At 39.3% G+C, this 21,595-nt stretch overlaps 1 protein-coding gene across 7 annotated transcripts in view; it reads right to left on the reverse strand.

The window, feature by feature from the left end:
• The window catches only part of LOC121505570 (AMP deaminase 2), a 40,901-nt gene that overhangs the window by 11,338 nt on the left and 7,968 nt on the right, over window positions 1-21,595 (reverse strand). For 3 of the 7 annotated variants that reach the window (XM_041781029.1, XM_041781053.1, XM_041781012.1), the window contains exons 2-4: window positions 2,902-3,032; window positions 838-968; window positions 242-310 (exon numbers count right to left, since the gene is read on the reverse strand). In XM_041781029.1, coding sequence (XP_041636963.1) covers window positions 242-310; window positions 838-968; window positions 2,902-3,032 — 331 coding nt within the window. Of the gene's footprint in view, window positions 1-241; window positions 311-837; window positions 969-2,901; window positions 3,033-3,433; window positions 3,516-3,920; window positions 5,303-11,326; window positions 11,576-20,162; window positions 20,184-21,595 lie in introns of those variants that run through there. The other 4 variants (XM_041781046.1, XM_041781037.1, XM_041781061.1 and 1 more) reach the window with 4 other exon arrangements.

Here is a 21,595-nt window from a genome sequence, read left to right on the forward strand (position 1 = left end):
ACATCTATCAAGTCACCAGCAGGGGGAGGATGTTTTCCATTACAAGAAGCTGAAAAACCTGTCAAGGAAAAGCTACAAAACAAGTCTGGAATTCCAAGTTGCTTTGATAATTTATCTGCTATTCAAAATGTGCCAAGAAAATTTCCAAGTGTGAAAGCAGGAAAATAAAAAACTGAAAGATAACATACAAGTACAGAGAAACAACACATCATACATGCATAATGTAGCTGAGCTCACTCACTCTAGATCAGCAGCACTGTCGATTTTCATGAAGTCCTGTTTGGCACGGAGCAAGATCTCTGGCTCAAGTCTTGGGGTGAGTGGCAGTGGCACAGGAGAGTGTGGGCAAGCCAGGGGAGGGGGGCAGATCACAAGTAGTGAGAAGTAATTAACCACAAAGGGAGAGAGAGACAGACCAAATTTATGTGCAGGCACAAACATGAACACACACAAATCAAGCAGTCTCTTTCCCACATTTACTTTCATTTACTAAGAGCATATTTGGATTAGGCAGCTGAGGACACTGACAAAAATCTGACATAAGAAGTGGTATACCCTTATGTGTGATGATCTCACTGATGTTGAGTCACAGCTAAAAGAAAACCCACCCACTCAAAAGTTTGTGGAGACAACTGCTGGTTAGCCCAGTTTAGCTGATTGCTTGGGTTAGTTAGCCTGCAAACTAGCATGTTGGCAGCTGATAAGCAATTGTTCATGGGTGAAAGCGGAACTGTGTGAAGAAGCAAGAGGCACGGTAGAGCCATGCACCAGTCTGAGGTACTGTAAAGAGTATATTCAGTTGGTCTTTGTCTTTATGGTGTGTTTGTATTTCCTCACTTAATGTCCTGGCTGATCTGCCTCTCCAGGCGGTGCCGTCGCTCCTCCAGCTGTTCGATGGGGCTGTCCTCTGGGAACTCATATGGAGCGCTTCGCATCTCGCTCTCTGCCATGCTGCGTGTGAACAGCTCCTGGTGCACGACACAAGTTACAAACATTTATGGTGTCATAAAATGAGTAAACAGGTCATTTTCTATTGCACACATGGGCATATGGTATATTCTTTGGCTCACATAACACAATCTGTTGCATGTGAGATCTACATTTTGAGACAAATTTTCCAGATATTAGTCTGTTTTTATACCGTTCTCATCTGTTTCCCATAGAGCAGACAGCTTTCTTGCGTACCCTCTATAGTATTGTATATATCGTATCATGCGATGTCATACCTTGATGTGTAGTGCTGTGTTGCATTGTTTTATTGTTTGCTGCTGTATTGTTTTAATTTAAATCATACTGTGTGTGGTGTGGCATGATGTGCTGTACTGAGTGGAATGTATTGCATTCAGTATGATTTTTCATAAGTATTATGTTGTAGTATGAGACCAGTATCAAACTTTATTGTGGTATTATATTGCATCATATTGCAATGCATCATATTGTACCTTTCAGTATAATATCATAACTTAATGTGTAGTGTTGTGGCGCATTAATATCATCATTCTGTGTGATATGAAATGATTGCGTGGTACGTGTGGAGCATCGTATCATGTTATGTCATATCGTACAGTATCCATCAGACCCGTACAACTCATATCATATCATGCCGTGTTGTGTCATATTGTTTGTATTGTATCAAATCCTATCTTATAATATCATACTGAATCATATTGCATCATATTTTATATATCAATCGGTATCATAGGGTATCATATTGTATTGGACTGCACCTTATTGTTACGTATCAAGCTGTATTGTATTGCTGCTTGGTATCGTATCATATTGTACCATGTTGTATTGTAACGTATCAAACTGTTTCGGGTCAGATCTCTTTGCACGGTATTGTATCATATTGTCATGGAACAGAAAGACGTCTTGCACACTGCAGGGCTCCAACAATATATTGTTGGAGCCCTGCAGTGTGCAAGACGTCTTTCTGTTACATGTCAGTCCCTTTTTCGGCTCAGCACCTGCCCACCTAGGTTTGGATATGTGTGGAGATTTTTTTCTTACTTTTTTCTTATTGTATCATATTGTAGCATATCAAACTGTATAGTACGTATCGTATCATATTATACCGTATCATAATGTATCTTATCATACCATATGGTATCATACTGTATCGCACTGTACCGCATTGGTTCCCAACCTGGGGTATGGGACCCCCAGGGAGGGCACCAAAGATCTTAGGGGGGTGTGAGGCTTTGATTGCTTTGAGGCTGCCATAATTAGATTTGCAAATACTGACTAAAACCATGATAAAACAGTTATTAAGTCGTTTGTACAAAGGTCTTTTGATAATAAAAGCATGCCTGGGCCTTTTAGGGTTTTATCAGTGAAACACTTCAAATCTATGTTGATTTTTGGCAGCAGTGTGTCACTTTATCTTCTGTCTTGGGTCCTGGGGGGGCTCCACTTTTCTTAGGTACACGTAGGAGGGGCTCCAAGTAAAATGATTGAGAGACGCTCTTGTAACGTATCAAACCATATTGAATTGTACCATTTCCTATCTTATTGTGAAGAATGATATTGTACAGTTTTGTGATACTGAATGTTAGGAAATCCAATCCTATTGCATTGTGTGACATGCATCGTATATATTTCGTTGAATCATAATGTATCTCTCTCCCTCATACAACTACATAAGCACTGCTTATCAATCACAATTAGATTCCACCTTTTCCTAAGTTTATGCACACTTTTATAATGATTCCTAATTTTATCCACGGACAATGTAACCAAAAATATATATTTTTTCTTCTTGGGGATTAATTTAGATGAATCAACAAAAAAGTTAGCTCCCTTTCATTGAATTAAATATAGTGTACCCAAAAGGGCTAAGATGGTTCAAAGTGTTTCTCTAAATTAACTTTGAGGAATTCTTATCTGATTCTGAGTTCTTACCTCAGCAATCTCTTTGTACTTTTCTTCCATGGATGTTCGCAGGTCAATGGGGTAGTGTGTGATAGAAACGGGCGTCCCTGGGAGGGATCTCTGAGGTTTAAGGGGTTTAGGTCCAGATGCACCACTCAGGTCTGTGAGCAGAAAAAAGGAAGAGTCACAGGATGTGATTGAAATACATGGTATCATCATTACAGTGTTTTAATTCAAGCACTTTTCTTAAAAAGGCAGAGGCAATGGATTACAATGAAGAAAAAAACTTACACACTAATTCAAAATAGTACTTACTCTTCTGCCTAAGCTACAAAAATGTGTAATGTATCAGTTGTACGTCTGTAAAGAATACTGTAAGACCTTTTGTGTATTATGTAAGTGTTAACTATCAAGGATTTACAATTAACAACACCTAAATAGTACAAACCAACACAACAGTTTCTTCACAATGCAATTTTTTACATGACACCGTATATATAAAGCTACCAGCATACAACACTGTGAGTCCTCATCAACACAGCTGAGGGTGGTTCATACACACATGGACCATCTGGGTGCTTTGCAGGCTCACAGCTAATTCAACAACGATGATGTCAGTCTCTCTACAATTGTCATTTCACAGTCTGTTGACAACACAGACAGACAAATATGTAAAAACAAACAGCTACACAGAACAATCCCAGTCAAGAATAGCAAAGGGTTTAAACATGGCTTACCAAAGATTACAACATGTGGTAGCCCGAGTTGGGAGAACTATAATTTTAGCACAAAATAGGCCCAAGCTGTATAAGAGCTTTAACTCATTCATACAACTGCTTTTACCATTTTGTTTTATGTGAAACTGAAAAACATGCCAAATGAAAAAAAAAAAAAAAAAAAATAACAAGCTTAAGAGAGAACACCCTTGTCCTAAAGATATAAAAGCTTGTTTCTTTCTTTGGCTACATGAGGCCTTTTTTTCAAATTTGGGGCATCATAAACATTGCAAAACTTAACAGAAGTTCAACACAGGACATAACCATGATTACCTTATTGTTATGAAGCTCTGGTTTCACAAGCAAAGGGCACAATGTGTAACAGAGCCTGAAAATCCTTGTAATATGTCTGAGAACAGAAGTGGGTTTAAGGAGAGACAGCTGTACCATCAGATCCTGTGTCACTTCAATCACACCAGTATGCATGTACACTCTTCATTGTCCCCGACTCACATGTACATGCTAAACACATGCATACACATACACCTGAGAGTGACACAAGGGGCTTTCCCACTCGAGAACTGTTGGAAACAGGTGACGGCAGCTCCACTCCAGATGAAGCAGAAAAGAAAAAAAGGAGATTGACCACAGGAAATATCAGATTTACTGGGATTTGGCTGCCTATGAAACTGAAGAAAAACATACTTTTAAGATTAGCACAGTCATTAAAAACGCACACAGAGTAATTCACCCACTTAAAATAAGTATACAGCTCTGGGATTGTTGTGTTTAATCTCCACTATAATTGTTGTGTTATTGCTGCTGTGTCTGCCTGTGACAATTAGTCTGTGCCATCTGCTGTCTGCCTCTGAGGCTGTGGAGTCAGAAATGAACAGAGGGGGCCTCTCAACAGTCTACGGACATTTTCACTCTAAAAGACACTTTGAAAACATTTAAATTTTGCATATTTAATGTTTAAGAGGATAAGCCAACATGTGCTGGCAATCACATGCTGAGGTAAGACTGAACAGTTATCTAAATTAAGATTAAATCCAAATATGTCCTACTGCTGCAATAGTCTTTAACCTGAAATGTGGGTCAAAATGCCACTTCAGTGCATTTTTGCCTGGACCACTTTGTCAACAGACATGAAACACACGTTCCTGCTCTCCATGTACCTACAAGGAGTGCCTGAGGCAGGGAGAGAAGCAAAAACCCAGAGCAAAGCAGACATCAATAACATGAATGGCACTGATTAAGTCAGATGTAGCATAAAGGAGAAGCTGGGGTGGAGGAGGGTTGAAAAAATCAACTTGCAGAGGGAAAGCATAACCAGGCTAGAGCAGTTTGAATATGGCAGCATAAGTGCCATCAGTCAATAGTGTGCTAAGAGCAAATCAGCTGGCTGTCAGCTGATGAGGGCTTGCCTGAGATCAGCTACTCTCGATTATATGGAAGCACTTAACTCTGTGGCCTGCCTAAACTAAAGTTATATGCTCAAATTTTTTTTTGCAGCAGAGGTGTTTTGCTCTATACATTATGTAACCATTCAAGTGTCAGGGTTTTTTTTTTAGAATAGTTTGCAAAAAATCCTTTCCTAAATCCTGTTTTTCTTTTCCAGAATGGGAATGACAAAAATATAATCATTTGTCTAAATACAACAATTCATATCAAATTTGCAATATGAGTCACAATAATCACTTTTTTCCTAAATTGTTGAGCCCTAGTTAAATATATCTAATGTTGTGTTGGTTATAATAAATACTGAACTATTGTTTTTATTTACTGAAAAATGCATACAGTCATGCACGAAAGTATTGGCCCCCTGGAATTTTTCCAGAAAATGCACCATTTCTCCCAGAAATTGTTGCAGTTACAAATGTTTTTGGTATACACATGTTTATTGTACTGTGCATTGGAACAACACACAAAAAAGCCAAAATTTACATAATTTTACACAAAACTCAAAAAATGGGCCAGACAAAATGATTGGCACCCTTTTAAAACTGTGGGTAAATCATTTTGTTTCAAGCATGTGATGCTCATTTAAACTCACCTGTGGCAGTAACAGGTGCTGGTGATCTAGAAATCACACCTTAAGCCAGTTAGAATGTATAAAAGTTGACTCAACCTTTGTGTTGTGTGCCTGTGTGTGTCACACCAAGCATGGAGAAGAGAAAGAAGAGCCCAGAATTGTCTGAGGACTTAAGAAGCAAAATTGTGGAAAAATATGAACAATCTCAAGGTTACAAGACCATCACCAGAGATTTGAAATTCATTTGTCCACTGTGTGTAATATAATCAAGAAGTTTATAACCCATGGAACTGTGGCTGATCTCCCTGGACGTGGACGGAAGAGAAAAATTAACAAAAGAATGCAACGCAGAAGAGTTGGAATGGTGGATAAACATCCTCAGTCAACTTCCACACAAATTCAGGCTGTCCTGCAGACTCAGGGTGAAAAAGTGTCAGCTCGGACCATACGACGTCATCTGAATGAGATGAAGCGCTATGGCAGGAGACCAAAGAGAACCCCACTGCTGACAAAGAGACATAAAAATGCCAGACTGGAGTTTGCAAAAATGTACCTGAGTAAGCCTCAATCCTTCTGGGAGAACATTTTGTGGACAGATGAGACTAAGATAGAGCTTTCTGGAAAAGCACATCACTCTACTGTTGACAGAAAACAGAATGAGGCCTACAAAGAAAAGAACACAGTACCTACAGTCAAACATGGTGGAGGTTCAAAGATGTTTTGGGGTTGTTTGGCTGCCTCTGGCACTGGGTGCCTTGACTGTGTGCAAGGAATCATGAAATCTGGAGACTATCAAAAGATTTTGGGATGCAATGTAGGGCCTAGTGTCAGAAAGCTGGGTCTGCGTCAGAGGTCATAGGTGTTCCAGCAGGACAGTGGCCCAAAACAATCCTTAAAAAAGCACCAAGAAATGGTTGGAGACAAACCCTAGAGAGTTCTGAAGTGGCCAGCAATGAGTCCAGATCTAAATCCCACTGAACACCTATGGAGAGATCTCAAAGTGCAAGACACCCCCTTCAAATCTGAGAGACCAGAGCAGTTTGCAAAAGAGAGTGGTCCAAAATTCCAGTTGAGAGGTGTAAGAAGCTTGGTGATGGTTAGAGAAAGTGATTGGTTTCAGTTTTTTCCCCAAGGGTCTGCAACCAAATATTAAGTTGAGGGTGCAAACAATTTCGTCCGGCCCATTTTTTGAGTTTTGTGTAAAATTATGTCAATTTTGGCTTTTTTCTTCTTCTCTTTTGTGTTGTTCCAATGTACATAAAGGAAATAAACATGAGTATACCAAAAACATATTCGATTGCAACAATTTCTGGGACAAATGTTGTATTTTGTGGAAAAATTCCTGGGGTGCCAATACTTTCTTCCATGACTGTAAGATGAGCAACTTGAAACATAATCTCATTAAATTGCACAGAAAAAAAAAAAAATAGATTTTTTTCCCAAAATAATTCAGCCCTATGCTGAGGGACAAAAAAATCCTGAATGCATCATTCTTATCCAATTAACATGGCAAGTTGACAATGGATATATGAGCACATTTGAAAAATAGTCTAAGAATTATAATTTTAGATATTAATGATCACAAAATGAACTCAAGGGGCCATATATAACTTGAACATTCACTTGGTAGTGTGTACAAAGTACAGAAGTGTTTATGCTTTTTTAATCTTTCACATATCTCTTCTTCCACATCTCATCATGAGGGCCTTTGAAACCATTATTAAAAAATCATTCCACACTTAAAGCAGCTTGACCAATAGGATTGAGATTATGTGCATTAAATGTGTGTATTAAAAGTACAAAACAAGAAAGGAAGACAAATTGTAAAAAAAAAGAAAGGAAAAAACAAAATTCTGCATGACTATACTGGGAAATTTCCAGAAAGGTGCTAAATCATTTAATTTAGTGATTCAGTTAATGACTAATTAAAAGAAAGTCTGTCCAAAGGTCAGCCAGATGGTCAATTATCATGATGATTTATGTCTTTCATGTTTGGGACAATAAAGATAAATATCTCATATCAGGGCGACCAGATAGTGACTTTTAGACTTTAGACTAGTCCTTTAGACACACTTTAACCCAGTTGTGTGTGATTGAACATTAATATGAGACTAAACATGCCTGTTTTCAATTCTGGCACTAAATCTGACATTAACATGTATGCAGGTTTTGTTTGGTTGCATAGAGAAATGTTGGGGAAACACAGGCTTGTAAAGATTCGCCAACTCCAGCCTCATCTCAAACACTGCTTACCCTGCATGAGTGTCTGATCTACATTAGAGTTTAAATGCCACAGCCCCTTCATCTTCATCTAGCCTGTGTTAGTTAATTTCTTTTGACCCCAGAGTAATATTGGCAAAGCTCTCCTTCTCAGCTTTCTCTCACATCTCTGGGACCTGAGTCTGCACATCACCCACGTACACATCCCACCTATTCCTTTAAACCCAACCAGAGAGACAGTCATCTGTGGAGCTGCCTCTGCTGCTCTGTGAGGATCAATACAGTTCTTCACAGCTTGTCTTATACGCCCCAACCCTCCTGCAAAAAAACAGCAGAGGAGCAGTTCATGCACTGAAGGAGTCAAAAAACAGAGCGTTCAGTCATTCTTATATAAATGTTCCCTCTGTATAATAATATAAATCACTTTATCTTCTGAAATCCCCTAACATGCAACAAACAGCAAGTCCCATGAGCTCCACATTGTGCTGAAAACCAAACTTGTTGTTACTTTATGTTTCCCCTGTAATGGTTTAAGAGACGATTGGCATTTAAAAGGCTGCAAGTGACACTCCATGACACTTGTACTAGCAAAACAGTCTCCAAAGCTCAGACAAGCACTTGATGCACACTGCACTGTGAAACGTTTTCTTTTACACTCAGATTTCAACCTGACTCTTAAATTTAAAAAACATATATATTCAATGGGTCTGTTTTGAGTTCTACACCTTCATGACAGAGAACCAGGTTTCAACAGGTGTCATCTATTGACGTTAAGAGTTTAGCAAGTGTGTCTTTTTTCCAGGTAATGACGGTGACTGTAGCTGCAGGGAGAAATTATCTATTGTGCTAAGCAAACAATGAACGTTCCTCCTGTGCTCTCTTGTTTTTATCTTTGCTGGGGTGTGTCTTGTGCTGGTTTGGTTCTTACTGGGTGGTGCCAGTATCTCTCTTTAAAAACAGGCCTGGCAAAGTTTGACAAAGCAATGAGTTACTACATTGTTTTTTGCAACCCTGTTAATAAATGATGATGTTGAAATACTGCCCAGTCTATCAGTGTTAATAGGTGGCCATATGGTTGTACACATTTTATTCACTTACGCCAACACTATCACCCTATGATCTTTATCCTAATACTGTTTATAGTTTTGCATTATAAATACATGAAAACATGAGTAAGTTAAACAGTGAGCAGGCATTTATGGCACACACATACAAGACAAAAACTAAACTCTTTTTCCTTACATGATTCAATCATTCACACCTGACATGTATCTTAATGACTCACATCCTCCTAAATTAATGGTCTATTTAAGCTGCAAGATTTCTTTTGATGTCCCTTCCTCTGCTTTACCCTGGATCAGCACTGTGCTCCTGCTTTCAACCCACCTCCACCCCAGCATCCACCTGTTGGCTTTGACGGGGTTGAAGCTGTTATCTTATCACTCCTCAAGCCTGACGCCAAACATGTTACGTTGCAATAATTAATGCTTAAACAAACTACAACATGACAATATTGGCTGCAATATTACTATCTTTCTCTTGGTCAGTGTTAACAATGTGGATGGGCCCATTGAATAAAATCATTTTGAAAGAAAGGTCAGGCTTCATAGCTAAGTCATAATGCACACAACAGTCTAGATTCAAGAACATGGAGTAGAAAAAACTGAGACAACTTTGAGGGAAATATAATGAAACATCTGCCCAAACATGGGTTAAAGTGGAAAAATTGGTAGAGGCAAAAGGCCTACAGGGTCAAAAATGTCCAGAAACAAAGGTGGTTAAAAGGGGTCAAAAAAATGCCAAAAATGAGTTGAAAGCCACAAAAAAAAAAAAAAAAAAGTTCAAAAGAGGCAAAAAATTGGTTTAGTGTAGCAAGAATTTTTTAAAAGTGGTGAAAAACAGTTAAAAAGTGCTGAAAAGAGGTTAAAAAAGCATGTTAAGATATTTTCAGCAAAAGAAGAACCCAACAGAAGCTTGCCACACTTTTTATCTTCAAAATGAGTCAACTGTTAGAAAAGATGCCAGCACCATTGATATTAATAAATTATTATTATATTTATCAACATTTTTCAGGGGCCCTAAATTTCCAGGGGCCCAGCTAATTCTGTAGGCAGGCCTGCAGATCTATGGCCATGCCGGGGGAGGGTGAGGGCATTTAAACAAACAAAGAACAAAGTGAAAAAAACAAAGGCTCTCTATTCTGAAACTGGACACATGGACATCAGCCATGGATGTCACTTGGTAAAACATGACGGACTTTAAACATGACTTTACAAACTGCTTGGGTGCATCTGTAACTCGTGTGTTGAGCATCCTGCGGGGATGAGTTTAAATTCGCTGTCTGGACTAGTGTGACTGCTGCTCTTGCTTTAAGCAACAAGGATTTGTCTTTATAGACCACACTTTGATCTCTGAGAGGGGGAGAGATGACATACGCTTAAGATGTTCCTTAGCAACCACAGATGAGAATAAACCTCCACTTCAGGTCTTCGTCTTTTTTAACATTATCAGTACACCGCAGGCTGGGTGCAAGAGAACAAACATGGGAGGTGAAATTTCCAGACTTCAATAAAAATTACTTTAAAAATAGTTGGGGGACCATCCCTGTTATAAAAAACACTCAACCCTGTTGGACAGGCAAAATAAATGTCAGCGCTATAGTAAGAATAAAAAAGATTGTTTTCATGACTTATCTTCTTTTAAACAACTCTTAATTCAATTGATATTTGTTTTCATTTAACATTTTTTTTATTCTACTTTGCAAGTGGCCCTTTTTGCTGAATTTTAAGGTTGTAATTGCCTTGGTCTTAGCTCTGTAAAGCACTCTTAACTGCTGTATAAATGGCGCTCTAGAACTAAAGTTGCATTCCCTAACCTTGCTTTTAGTGAGACACTTTAATTTACCACTGCAGATTTCTATACCATCAACACCCCCAAAAGTGAAAAAGGAAGAGCCCCTGCCATCACAAACACAACAGATATGTCAGGTGGACTTCTCAAAAGTAGGATTCACAGTACCATAGCACTTGTCATCTTTCTTCAGTGGCACCCTTTACTCGGCCAAACCTCTGCTACAAATCTCCCCTGACTTTTCCTCGTGATCTTGTCAGCACACTTGCAAGAATCTCAGTGATTAATCCCCTGGGTATTATTACTGCATCACGCAGGAAGTAGCACACAGCAGCAGGGACTTGATGCCCCAAATGTTCACTCACTGCAGCTGCCTGACTCTGTGATAAACTATGGAACAGATCAAGGATCCAAATGTGAGCAACATGGCTAACAACCAGCTGCATAACATCTGCTTATGAATCCTACTTTCATTCCTGTATTTCCTCCCACTGCAGCGATGAGCCGGTACATCTGAGTGACAAGTCCCATGTTTCCCACATAACTGTTCAAACTTCTACTAACGCATGATTCACATTAACCGGTTCTACAGTCTGTAGTACTATTCATCATAACTCAGCACGGGTTACAGTACCTCTGTGTCCCTGTCTTGTCCTGTTCTCACAGTCTCCGTTACGGTTGCAGTGGCCTTGTCTGAGCTCTTGCAGGATGCTGGGACATGTAACTAGGCCTGGGACGGTCAATGTACCCTCCCCCGCCGGCACAGGGGAAGAGAGCAAATGACAGCAAAGAAGAGACAGAAGAGAGACAGTGGATATCCTCTCTTCTGATCTAGCACTCAATGTCAAAAATCCTCCTTCTTTCTCCTTTCCTTGTTCCTCCTCTTGTTACTGTCGCAGCCTCCAGTATTATGTTGAGGCAGGTTTTTTCCCTTTTCTTCTCTCCTCTGCCTCTCTCTCTCCCTTTCTGCCTCTGTCTCCCTCAGCTTCCTGATTACACCGGTTTTCAGCCCATGAACAACACAGCCTTCAAGCTCCCGGATTTAAATACTGGGTTGGAACATACCACGTGGCAAAAACAAGGGGGTAGGGACTGGGGTGAACCACTTCAGTCTGTATTGTGCAGTAAAATGGAGGGGGTCCCTGAGTCTCTGGCCACTCCTACTTCTTCTCTACCACACTCCTCTCATTCATGACAGTGTGGCACCGCTAGAGTGATCTTATGACTGTAAATATTCCATTTAAATACAAATAAGTCAAACAGTTTTTGCATCTGCATGGATAACATGTTCTATTACACACTGCTGCAAACTAAATCATCTATGCTGTCACCACCATTGAAAAACAAATTCAAACAAATGGTTATAGGAATGTTTTGGTCCCAAAACCTTTCATAGTTCAGATGCCAGTTGGAAAAATCAGCATCTTGTCTTTTTTGACTGTTAGAGCTACCTGCAGAAGACAAGCAGAGCCCTCCCTTAAAAGGAGAGAGTGGCCTTTTGAATAGTATGTCCATGCCATGTAATGGGGCTGGTTTATTACAGCGAAGTCAGTAAAGTCTTTCCAGAGGTTTAGTTATAGATGAGGATAAAATCATTAGTCCCCCCATGAAAATTTCAGTTTTTCCTAAGCATTTTCTACGGTCTGGTAAGGAATTTTTAACACATATTTTCCAAACGTTCCAGTTTTATTTTGGATGTTAACATTATTTTACTTAGCAGACAGAAGCAAAATTATTTTACAAAAACTACCAGGGTCTAAATTATTACCCCTGTTGATGTGAATCGTTAGTTATATCTTATTTTTGCTTTATAACTGCCTGCAGTTTGTTGTAGTTTTCAACAAGTCTCAGTCACGTCTCCTGAGGAATCTCAGACCATTCTTCTTTGGCTAATCTCTCAAGCTCATCCAGATTTGATGGTCTTCTGGCATGGACCTTCATCTTCAGTTCACCCCACAGATTTTCACTGGGATTCAACTGATTAATAACCTGGCACGCCAGATGGATGTGTTTCACATATCCATCTGAGAAACCTTCCATAGATGGCGTTTGGGAAAGGGCAGAGCCTTTGAAAAAAAAAAAAAAAAACTCGGAGGGTGATTGGATGAACGTTCTGTCCGTCACATCTTTACAGGGCAATCAGATCAACAAAACACGTGACGTCTAGCCCCAAACCGAGGTGCGCCACTACTGACAAATAAACTCCATAGATAGCTGCATAATGCGAACCATGGCAACTGTAGACATGTCAGTACCCGACTTTTGTTGTTTTTGAAAAGAAAACAACTCAATGCTGTTCTTTGTTCTTCTTTTAATGAAGAAATGCCATCAAAATGTACGCTTTAGCAGCGTCCATGCTAATCTCTTCCGCCATAATTGCACCGGCCTCTTGTCGCTGCTTGCTTTAGTCACGACTCTGCCTCACCCAAAAGTACTGCCCCTCGACCCTGATTGGTCCTGTTACTTTCTAACCGGGCACAAAGGATTTAGATGGGAGCTTTGCAAGATGGATTTGCCAGTAAGAAACTTGGAAATGGGCGTATCCATCTGCTTTGCAATGTTAATTGATTAATGCATGTGATGCAGAATTTTGTAAAATAAATGAGTAATCCTTATAATCTTAATACCAATTAAAAGAATTTTTATGTTTTTGCTATAGTCAGTCAGCCCACTGTTATGTATAGCAAAACAGAGCAACAGGCAAAACTCTGACAGGTTGAGAGAATTGTCACAATTGTATCAATCCAGAGAGAGAAGTCGGTGAATTCAGTGTCAGGGAAAGAGGTCAATGACCTCATTGGTACTGTGGCTACATCAAAAGGTGGGAAAAGCAGAAAACTGCACAAAACATGTAAGAGGTTCAAAGATACAAAGAGCAAAGAAGTTCAAAGAACATGACAGGGAAAATGAAAAAAAAGTCATAAGGTCATTCATAAAAGACTAGTTAACTCTCAAACTGCCAGGGATCTCTATATACCTGTAACAGCCAGTGGCTAAAATGTAACCATTACTGGAATGTACTGATTTTCATAAATACTGCTGATCAAGTGCAATTTCTTAACCACAGAAATTAAACCACTCATTACAGAGTATATGCAGGAATCTTGAAGTTAATTTTAATACCTTTTTAAGACTTTTTCAAGACCTTCTCAATATTTTTTAATACCTCACCGCCACTACAAGTTGTAACCATTTACATCAGTGATATAGCTTGCTCTGGCGCTCTCAGAGACAATTTACGAACGCACCCACAATAGCCTAGTTTTTTATGTACCTGTTCATCTTTGTTTTTCATAAAAATGAATAAATTCACACACTTTTATGATGTTTTTGGGACTCAAACTCTTGGACAGCTAATTCAGAAAAAATACTTTCAAAATTTAAGACTTTATAACGTTGTGATAAGAATTTTTAATACTTTTTAAGGGTCTTAATTTTCCCAAAATTGATTTATCACCTTTTAATACTTTTCAAGACCCCGCGGATACCCTGCATTAACTACTGTATGAGGACTGGTTCACTGTCAAATGATCATCCATAACACCCCAAAATCATTATAGGACCGATTGCTCTTTCCTGAAACTTCCCTAATGCCAGAATCTTCTTCACTCAGAGCACTGATCAAATCTTTACAACAATTCATGTTTTTATTCCCTGTTGTATCTATGATAAAGTTTTATCTTTGACTTCTGATTAGCCAGTTCAGTAATTGAAAGAAAGTATTTCCAGCAGATTAACATCTAGTGTTAATGTACATTATTGTAATTATTGTAATATAAACATTATTGTACATACTTATATGAAACTCATGTAAACACAATGCCATACTGATCACTGGTCACATGACCACAGGGGAAGCTGTTTCCTTCCTCTCTCACATGACTGCTGCATGGCATTAGTGAGCTGTTTGCTGAAAGTGTGCAACAAATCTGCAAATTTAGGTTTCCCTTTGAAATTAATATCTGAGGAACTTTCCAGATGACAGTTAGCAGACATAAACTCATTCTGAAACACACAAATGTCAGACAGACGCACAAAGGGCAGACAGAAACAGTACACTAGGTACTGAATTCTTGGCAGAACCTCATTTTTATTTTTGCCGTACATCAGATACAAATGATCCAAAGTCAAACCATCAGAGTGAGAACTATGGAGTATGCGTTGTGTTAGTGTGACTGATAATGAAAGAGAGCTCGTTTTCGTGTCATTGGTGCTCCAGTATCCAAATTAAGAACTGTTTGCTAACCCGGTTTGACAAGCAGACAGCTTTAGGAACACCTTTTGACATCTTGAATCTGAGAAGGTGATGTAAGGACATGAAGTAGATCAGCTGTAATCAGAAATATGCAACCTGTTCCTGCAAAGTACAGGGATTAAAGAAGTTACCAGTGACAAATGAGGTGAACTTAGGAGCTGTGCCAAACTAGCAGATTGTTTTCATAAGATTTATTAGTTTTTCTACAGTTGAAGAAAATTTACCTAATGAAATATGACACTGACCATAATCCTCACCTACCAGCCACCCACCTACATTTTTTTTAAGCTGTCCTACATACGCAACACTTTTACTGCCATCACTTAAGCAGGGCAGCCTGCTCCACGTGGTCGTCAGTAAAGTTTCCATTTCCTGTCTGCTGTAGACAGAGTGGGCAGCACTTTTACATTTCAGCTGTGGTCTAACTCTGACTCAATCAGCTATTTAGAAACTTTAGCTTAAAAAATAACCCAATAACACTAATACTGTAGGGTCTTTTAGTAAATGGTAGGTATAGAGTAAGAATTTTAACAAAGATAATTATAGGAAGTTATAATTTTGAATTATAATACAGAATTTGTATAAAAAGGTTTTCATTTATTAGTCATTTAAATAGGCACAAAAAGTAAGGAAATGTGTGTTTGGAAGATTATTTCTTTGTTGTAACAATGCTGCTTAGCAATTAATCTTATACTGTTGGAAAGCTTGTTTATTTCAATTTAAAATGGTGCCACGTTTGTAAGGAACATGCATGTGTGGATTGAGCAGCAGAGCTGAGTGTGTGGGTTGCACCTATGAAAAATTTGCCATATCTTCTTTGCCAATGCTAAACAGTTTTTTCTGCCATTTACTCTTGTTTGGTGTTTGGTGGATTAGATGGTTGAAGTCTGAAGAAGCAAGACATACTGGGAATTTAAAAATGTATTCATTGAACAAACAGGAGCCTCAGTAGGGTGGGAAAGAACCATACACCGCCACAACCGAGCACCTCCTCCTCATGCTGGTCACCAGCCTGGTCACACACTGCTGTGGGATGGCATCCCATTCTTCAACCTGCATCTGTCACATGTCAGCCAATGTGGTTACGATGGTCACTCTGGCATGAACAGCACGCCCAAGCTGATCCCACAAGTGTTCAATGAGGTTGAGGTCAGGACTGCTGGCAGGCCATTTCTTCCTCTACAGATTGGTCTTGTTTGCTTATTCTCATCTCAATATCTCTCTCCTCCCATGATGGCAAGCCTCATTTTTCCAGTGAGGGAGATGCCGCCTCACACCATCACACTGCCTCCACAAAAAGATGTTACTCTGTTGGAGCAGCAATCAGCATAGTATTCTCCACGTCTTCTCCACATTTTGACCCTATCTTACTGCTGTAGATAAAATCTGAACTCATTGTTGAACATTACATTTCTCTACATGTTCAGGTTCCAGTGCACATGCTGCTAACACCAGCACAAACGGGCCTGATGGTGAACGGCAGTCATGGCAGGCCTCCTGGTAACCTTGTGAGACTAGAAAAAGGCTGCTTGCATGACTGTCTGGGCAGAGGCATCAGCCATATCGTCCTCCAAACCTTTACTGCAAATCCGTAGAAGACAGCATATGGTTACTAAGTGCTGAGAGGGTAAGGAAACAGTCTTCTTGGGGTTACCAGGAGCTTAAAACAAGAGTAAATGGCAGAACAAGCTGTTTGGCATTGGCAAAGAAGATATGGCCAATTTTTCATGTGTGCAACCCACATACTCAGCTCTGCTGCTCATCCCACAAATGCATGTTTCTTACAAATGTGGCACCATTTAAAAGGGAAATAAACAGGCTTCCCAACAGTATAAGAATTACTGCCAAGAAGGATTTTTATGACAAAGCAATAATCTACCAAACACAAATGTCCCTACTTTTTGTGTTCAGTTTGTATCTGTATTGTTATTACTGTCAGCTAAAATGGATTTGGAAATAATGGCAAATCAGTTGTAAGCAAAAATCAAATATTGTGCATCCCTTCCAAATGTTAGTGATTTTGTCCATATTAAGAAAAGACAATATTCTATGTGTCACCCTTTTAAAAATGGATTTGAAAAAAATCAGTGGCTTTTAGAAGAATGCAATGGTCAAAATTGGCTGAAGTATTTCAATGAGGACAAAAAGCATAAACCTTCAAATAGGTAAATAAACTGTCTTTGTGGATCTGATGGATAATATACTCTAGTGTGTCTGCTGGTGTAAACCTGCATTTTTAATTGCATTAAGTTGCATGTGAAAATGATTTTAAACATTAATGAAAACTGTGACCGCCCCACTGTCTTATGGTGTTGCTATTTTGAACTGACTGAAAACGTATCAAACTCACATTTCTTCTAATATTAAGAAGCATATAAAGGATGATTTAGTGCATGTGAGATTTTCCATGCATTATATTGCCATGATCTTGTGATAGCTTGAGGTATATCATCATTTCTTTGACTTTACGTTCTAGCCTTTATGATTGAAATGCAATCTATTGCATAGGTAAATGTGCACCCGAACTGGTGAATATACTTACAGTACAGTAAGATCAAGCTAATGAGTTTGCTTCAAAAGGAAGCTAGGGTTATAAATTAAATTTTATAGTTTTCAAGAAGGTCTGAGGTTTATCACAATATTTAACCGGTTTTTGACCTCTTCTATCTTTTCCCAAGACGCTAATCAACACCAGCTGGGAGTGTGTCCCTTTCTCCCTGAGGAAAACAAGCATTATTGTTGAGTCAGTAGTCAGACTAACCAAATCCAAACAACACAAAATTCCCATGAGAATAAAAACAACACTCACACTCATGGAAACTAAGACCTCACACTAATGCTGTGTATCTCTACTCCTTAGTCTACTGGGGAAATTCTCAAAACATTCAACCCTCCCTGTGGCACATCAAATACACAAAAATACTGAGCTGTATATTCTGTACAAGCATGTGCACAAACACAGCCACTGCAAAGACAACACACGCAGCTACACAATCTTATCCTTTGTGATTATTCAGAGGGCGGCCGTGTCACCGTACCTTTAGCTACCTCTGTCAGTGCAGCTCTCACCATATCTGAATATAGCAAAGAGCAGCACTGTGACACTTAACACTGTCAACATGTAGCCTGGTGTACTTAGCACCGCTCCCACATCAAGAGGCTGACAGGCTGATCCTCAGACCAAAGGTGTGTGTGGGATCAGAACTGCAGGCAATAAAAAGAGTGTTGCCTCACTGTAATGGTAAAAACAAAGAAAGCCCTGATAACATGTCCGGTTTCTGTGAACTTTAGAGTTTAGAGTTACATGAGACCTGTTCAGTAAAGCTGTGATCACATAAAGTTGCACATGCCAGAAATAGTAACATGGGCCTCTAAAAACTGAGATACTTTTCTACAGAATAACTATGTTTATCTTAAATGTTGGAGATGTGATAAAATGTTTTCTAAATGTAATCAATAATAGACAGATTTAAAAGCCACAATAGACTGTAAGGCCTGTGAAGAAAATGCTAATTCAGAGAACTCAAGAGTGCATAACAAACCGTGCACAGCTGATAGATTGGCCAGATTCCATGTCTGTCATTAGATGGATCCATCTTGCAAAGCTCTTATCTGAAACATCTGTTCTTGGTCAGAAAATGACCAGACCAATCAGCATCTTTTGAGGAGAGAGAGGCTGTAGCTGAGGTCGTAGTTTAGTTTTACTGCAAGGCTGTTAAAAACAGCTGCTGGTGAAGAGGTTAGCGTGGATGCAGCTATAGCAACAGTTTTTTTTTTCAAAACTGGAAAACATTTGTTTAAGTAAAAGAGCAAAGAGCATCACTGACAGGTTTTTCTAGGTGGAAAGATATAAATATGGCCCCATTGTACAGGCGGCTATGAGGTGCTGGCTTATCTGGTTTTGTTTTGGGGCTAGTGACATTGGATGGTGAACTGACAAGTCTAATAATAACCTTTTTTTTTTCTAACTCCATCCACTAACCCCAGTGTTAAAGTCCCTGCAGCATGACAGGTTTGTTGTATGACAGGTCATTGTGTTATGAACCACCAGGCTACAGTTGAGTCATGAAAAACATCTTTATGCTTACAAAATTAAGCTTCAAATCATAAAAAATGAGGCAGTAAAATCTGCTCTAAAATGGAGTGGGCGTGTTGTTTGAATGGGTTGTAGCCACGTCCACTGACCAGAAATACAATCCTCTTGAACAAAAAAAAATGCTTCCGGCAGAGTGACAGAACTGGGTATTAAATTTACTATTTTCTGGTACAAATCTCTTTGTTATGATACTTTTAATGACCTGTAGACCACCATGGCTGATAGATTTGAGAAATTTACCCCCAAATGAACAAAAATACAGCATATAGCTGGCTGTTAACATTCAGTGAAGGCAGAGACATCAGCTTACAACAGACTGTCCTGAGATAAACTGCTTGGTGGCTGACAACAACATTGTCTTTCACAGCTCTGGACTTTTTCTCCATCCAGCTAACAACATGAAAGTCAAACTACTGCTGCACAATGTGGTAATAATGTCCAGTTGGGATTATACTGGTCATTAGTCTACTTGCTTGGGTATTGATGAAAATGCAGAGAATGATGATAGGTTTGAAGTGTGTATTTCCCAACTCAAAACAAATATATATTAATTAGCATAAAAAAGACAAAATCTGAAGATGTCACAGTCCTGTGTTCAGAATTACTGAACATTTTCCAAAAAATAAAAGCTGATTTGGAGGGGAGTAAACTTATAAATAAATAACTAAACCATCACCAGATGAAAGATAAAGATCTCAGCTGAAGCATTAATGCTGACAATTTTTGCCACATTTCCTCTCAGCAGGGATTGTTTTTAACAGCCATAACCTACATATACACAGAAAGTGGTTTCTATGATGTGCAAATACAAGACTGCATAAACATCATAGGCAAAAAAGGGGGCATTAATTCTTTCCACTTTGAAAGTTATGATAGGAAGTAGCATCTCCAAGCATCTACAGTAAATGCATGTGGGGCTAATCAAAACCCAACACAAACTTAAACATCTGCACCTATAGCTCTCTCATGGTCACTAAACTTCAGTGTGCATGTGCCAGGAGAAACTTAGATGTTTTCATTTTGTGTTGCATCTTGTGTGTAGGTACATGCGTGAGTGGAGAAAAGGAGCTGGGAGATCATAAGGTGAGCGGCGGAGTGGTGGGCGAGAGATTCACTGACTCATTAAGGTCACAAGACAATGAAAGACCAGAAGCATCAGCTGACGCTGGTTCATCTATGATCCACTGAAATGGATTAAATCAAAACAGATCTTGATTAGGAGCCACGCTGAGAGCAGAGACAGACCAAAGCAGCATGCTTAACTGTACCACAGAGATGTAATACAACCCATCATAACACATGTGCAAATCACCCCAGTGAGATATGACAGTCCAAAGCCACGATGATGACTCTATCTGCTACACACATGTGAGTGTGTGTGTCTTTTGTTGTAGTGATGATTAAAAAGACAGATATCATGGATCTGCTGGTTATTTCTTCTCCCCTAGCAACAACAGGCCCACCTGTTGGTGTTTCAGCTTTCAAGGCCTTAGTTACTGGGCCTCCAAAATCCCTTTTCCAGGACTGACACACTTCCATTGTAACATGCAACTGAGCTATTCATAGCAGAGGAAAGCCCTGGAATTTTCCACCCAAATGCAGAGCAAACTGCTCCTTGGTAATGACTGCCGAACAGCCACAGAGCGAAGGCATTGACAACCAGCCACTTGTCACAAACTTACAGTCACTGGACACTTTTTGTGGAGGAGGCACCCTCTAGTGGTGAGATTAAAAAGTGCAGATTTGTATATATGAAATGTGCTAATTAAATGCACTGTAGAAAATCAGTTCCAAAAAATACTGTTTAAGTTTAGAATATACAGGGTTTAGACTAAATCATTCAATACAAAAGCCATTAAAGCCATCATACCATTTAGCTGATCTTTGTCCCAAACGCGTCCTTGCTGAATATATATCCTTGCAGCAGATTTTAAAGTTTATGTTAGTAAAAAATAGCTTCAGTTTAGGCATTCAACAGATTGGAAATAAAAACTCTCCATATACCGTTACAGTTGGAGTAAGTAGCATCTCCAATACACCCACAGCTGTGAGGTTATGTACTCCAGGGCAGGGAGGGTCTGTGTTTGCTTATCATACGTTTCTGTCTACCTCAGCGGCAAGGGGTTGGGGCTGGAGTTGGATGGAAGAGTTGAGCAGGTTAAAGTCCACGGGGTAACAAGGCGTAGATGTGCTAGTGATTTAAATGGCTGTAACAAAAGCCCCCAAGGGGTAGCAGAACAGAGTCCACGACGTGGCATATCATGAGACACTGAAAATACAGGAGTTCACAAGAGAGACGAGAGAGACATGCCATGACAAGAACTGTACATCTGATTAATAATGAACCAGAGTCAGGGGCAGCCTGAGTAGTAGAGGGTGAGGGAGTGCTGTAGAGTAAAATATAAAGCAAGTGTGAAGCATAAAGACTGAAATGTAGCTCATAAAAATTAGTCTACTTCATGTGACTTAGTTATTTATTTGAACCTCTTGACCCTAAAGTATTCTGGTTCATAACCTAAAGTTAAGTGTTTAGACATGGGACCGGACAAATA

The sequence above is a fragment of the Cheilinus undulatus genome, linkage group 3, assembly GCF_018320785.1.
Source record: "Cheilinus undulatus linkage group 3, ASM1832078v1, whole genome shotgun sequence".
NCBI lineage: Eukaryota > Metazoa > Chordata > Actinopteri > Labriformes > Labridae > Cheilinus > Cheilinus undulatus.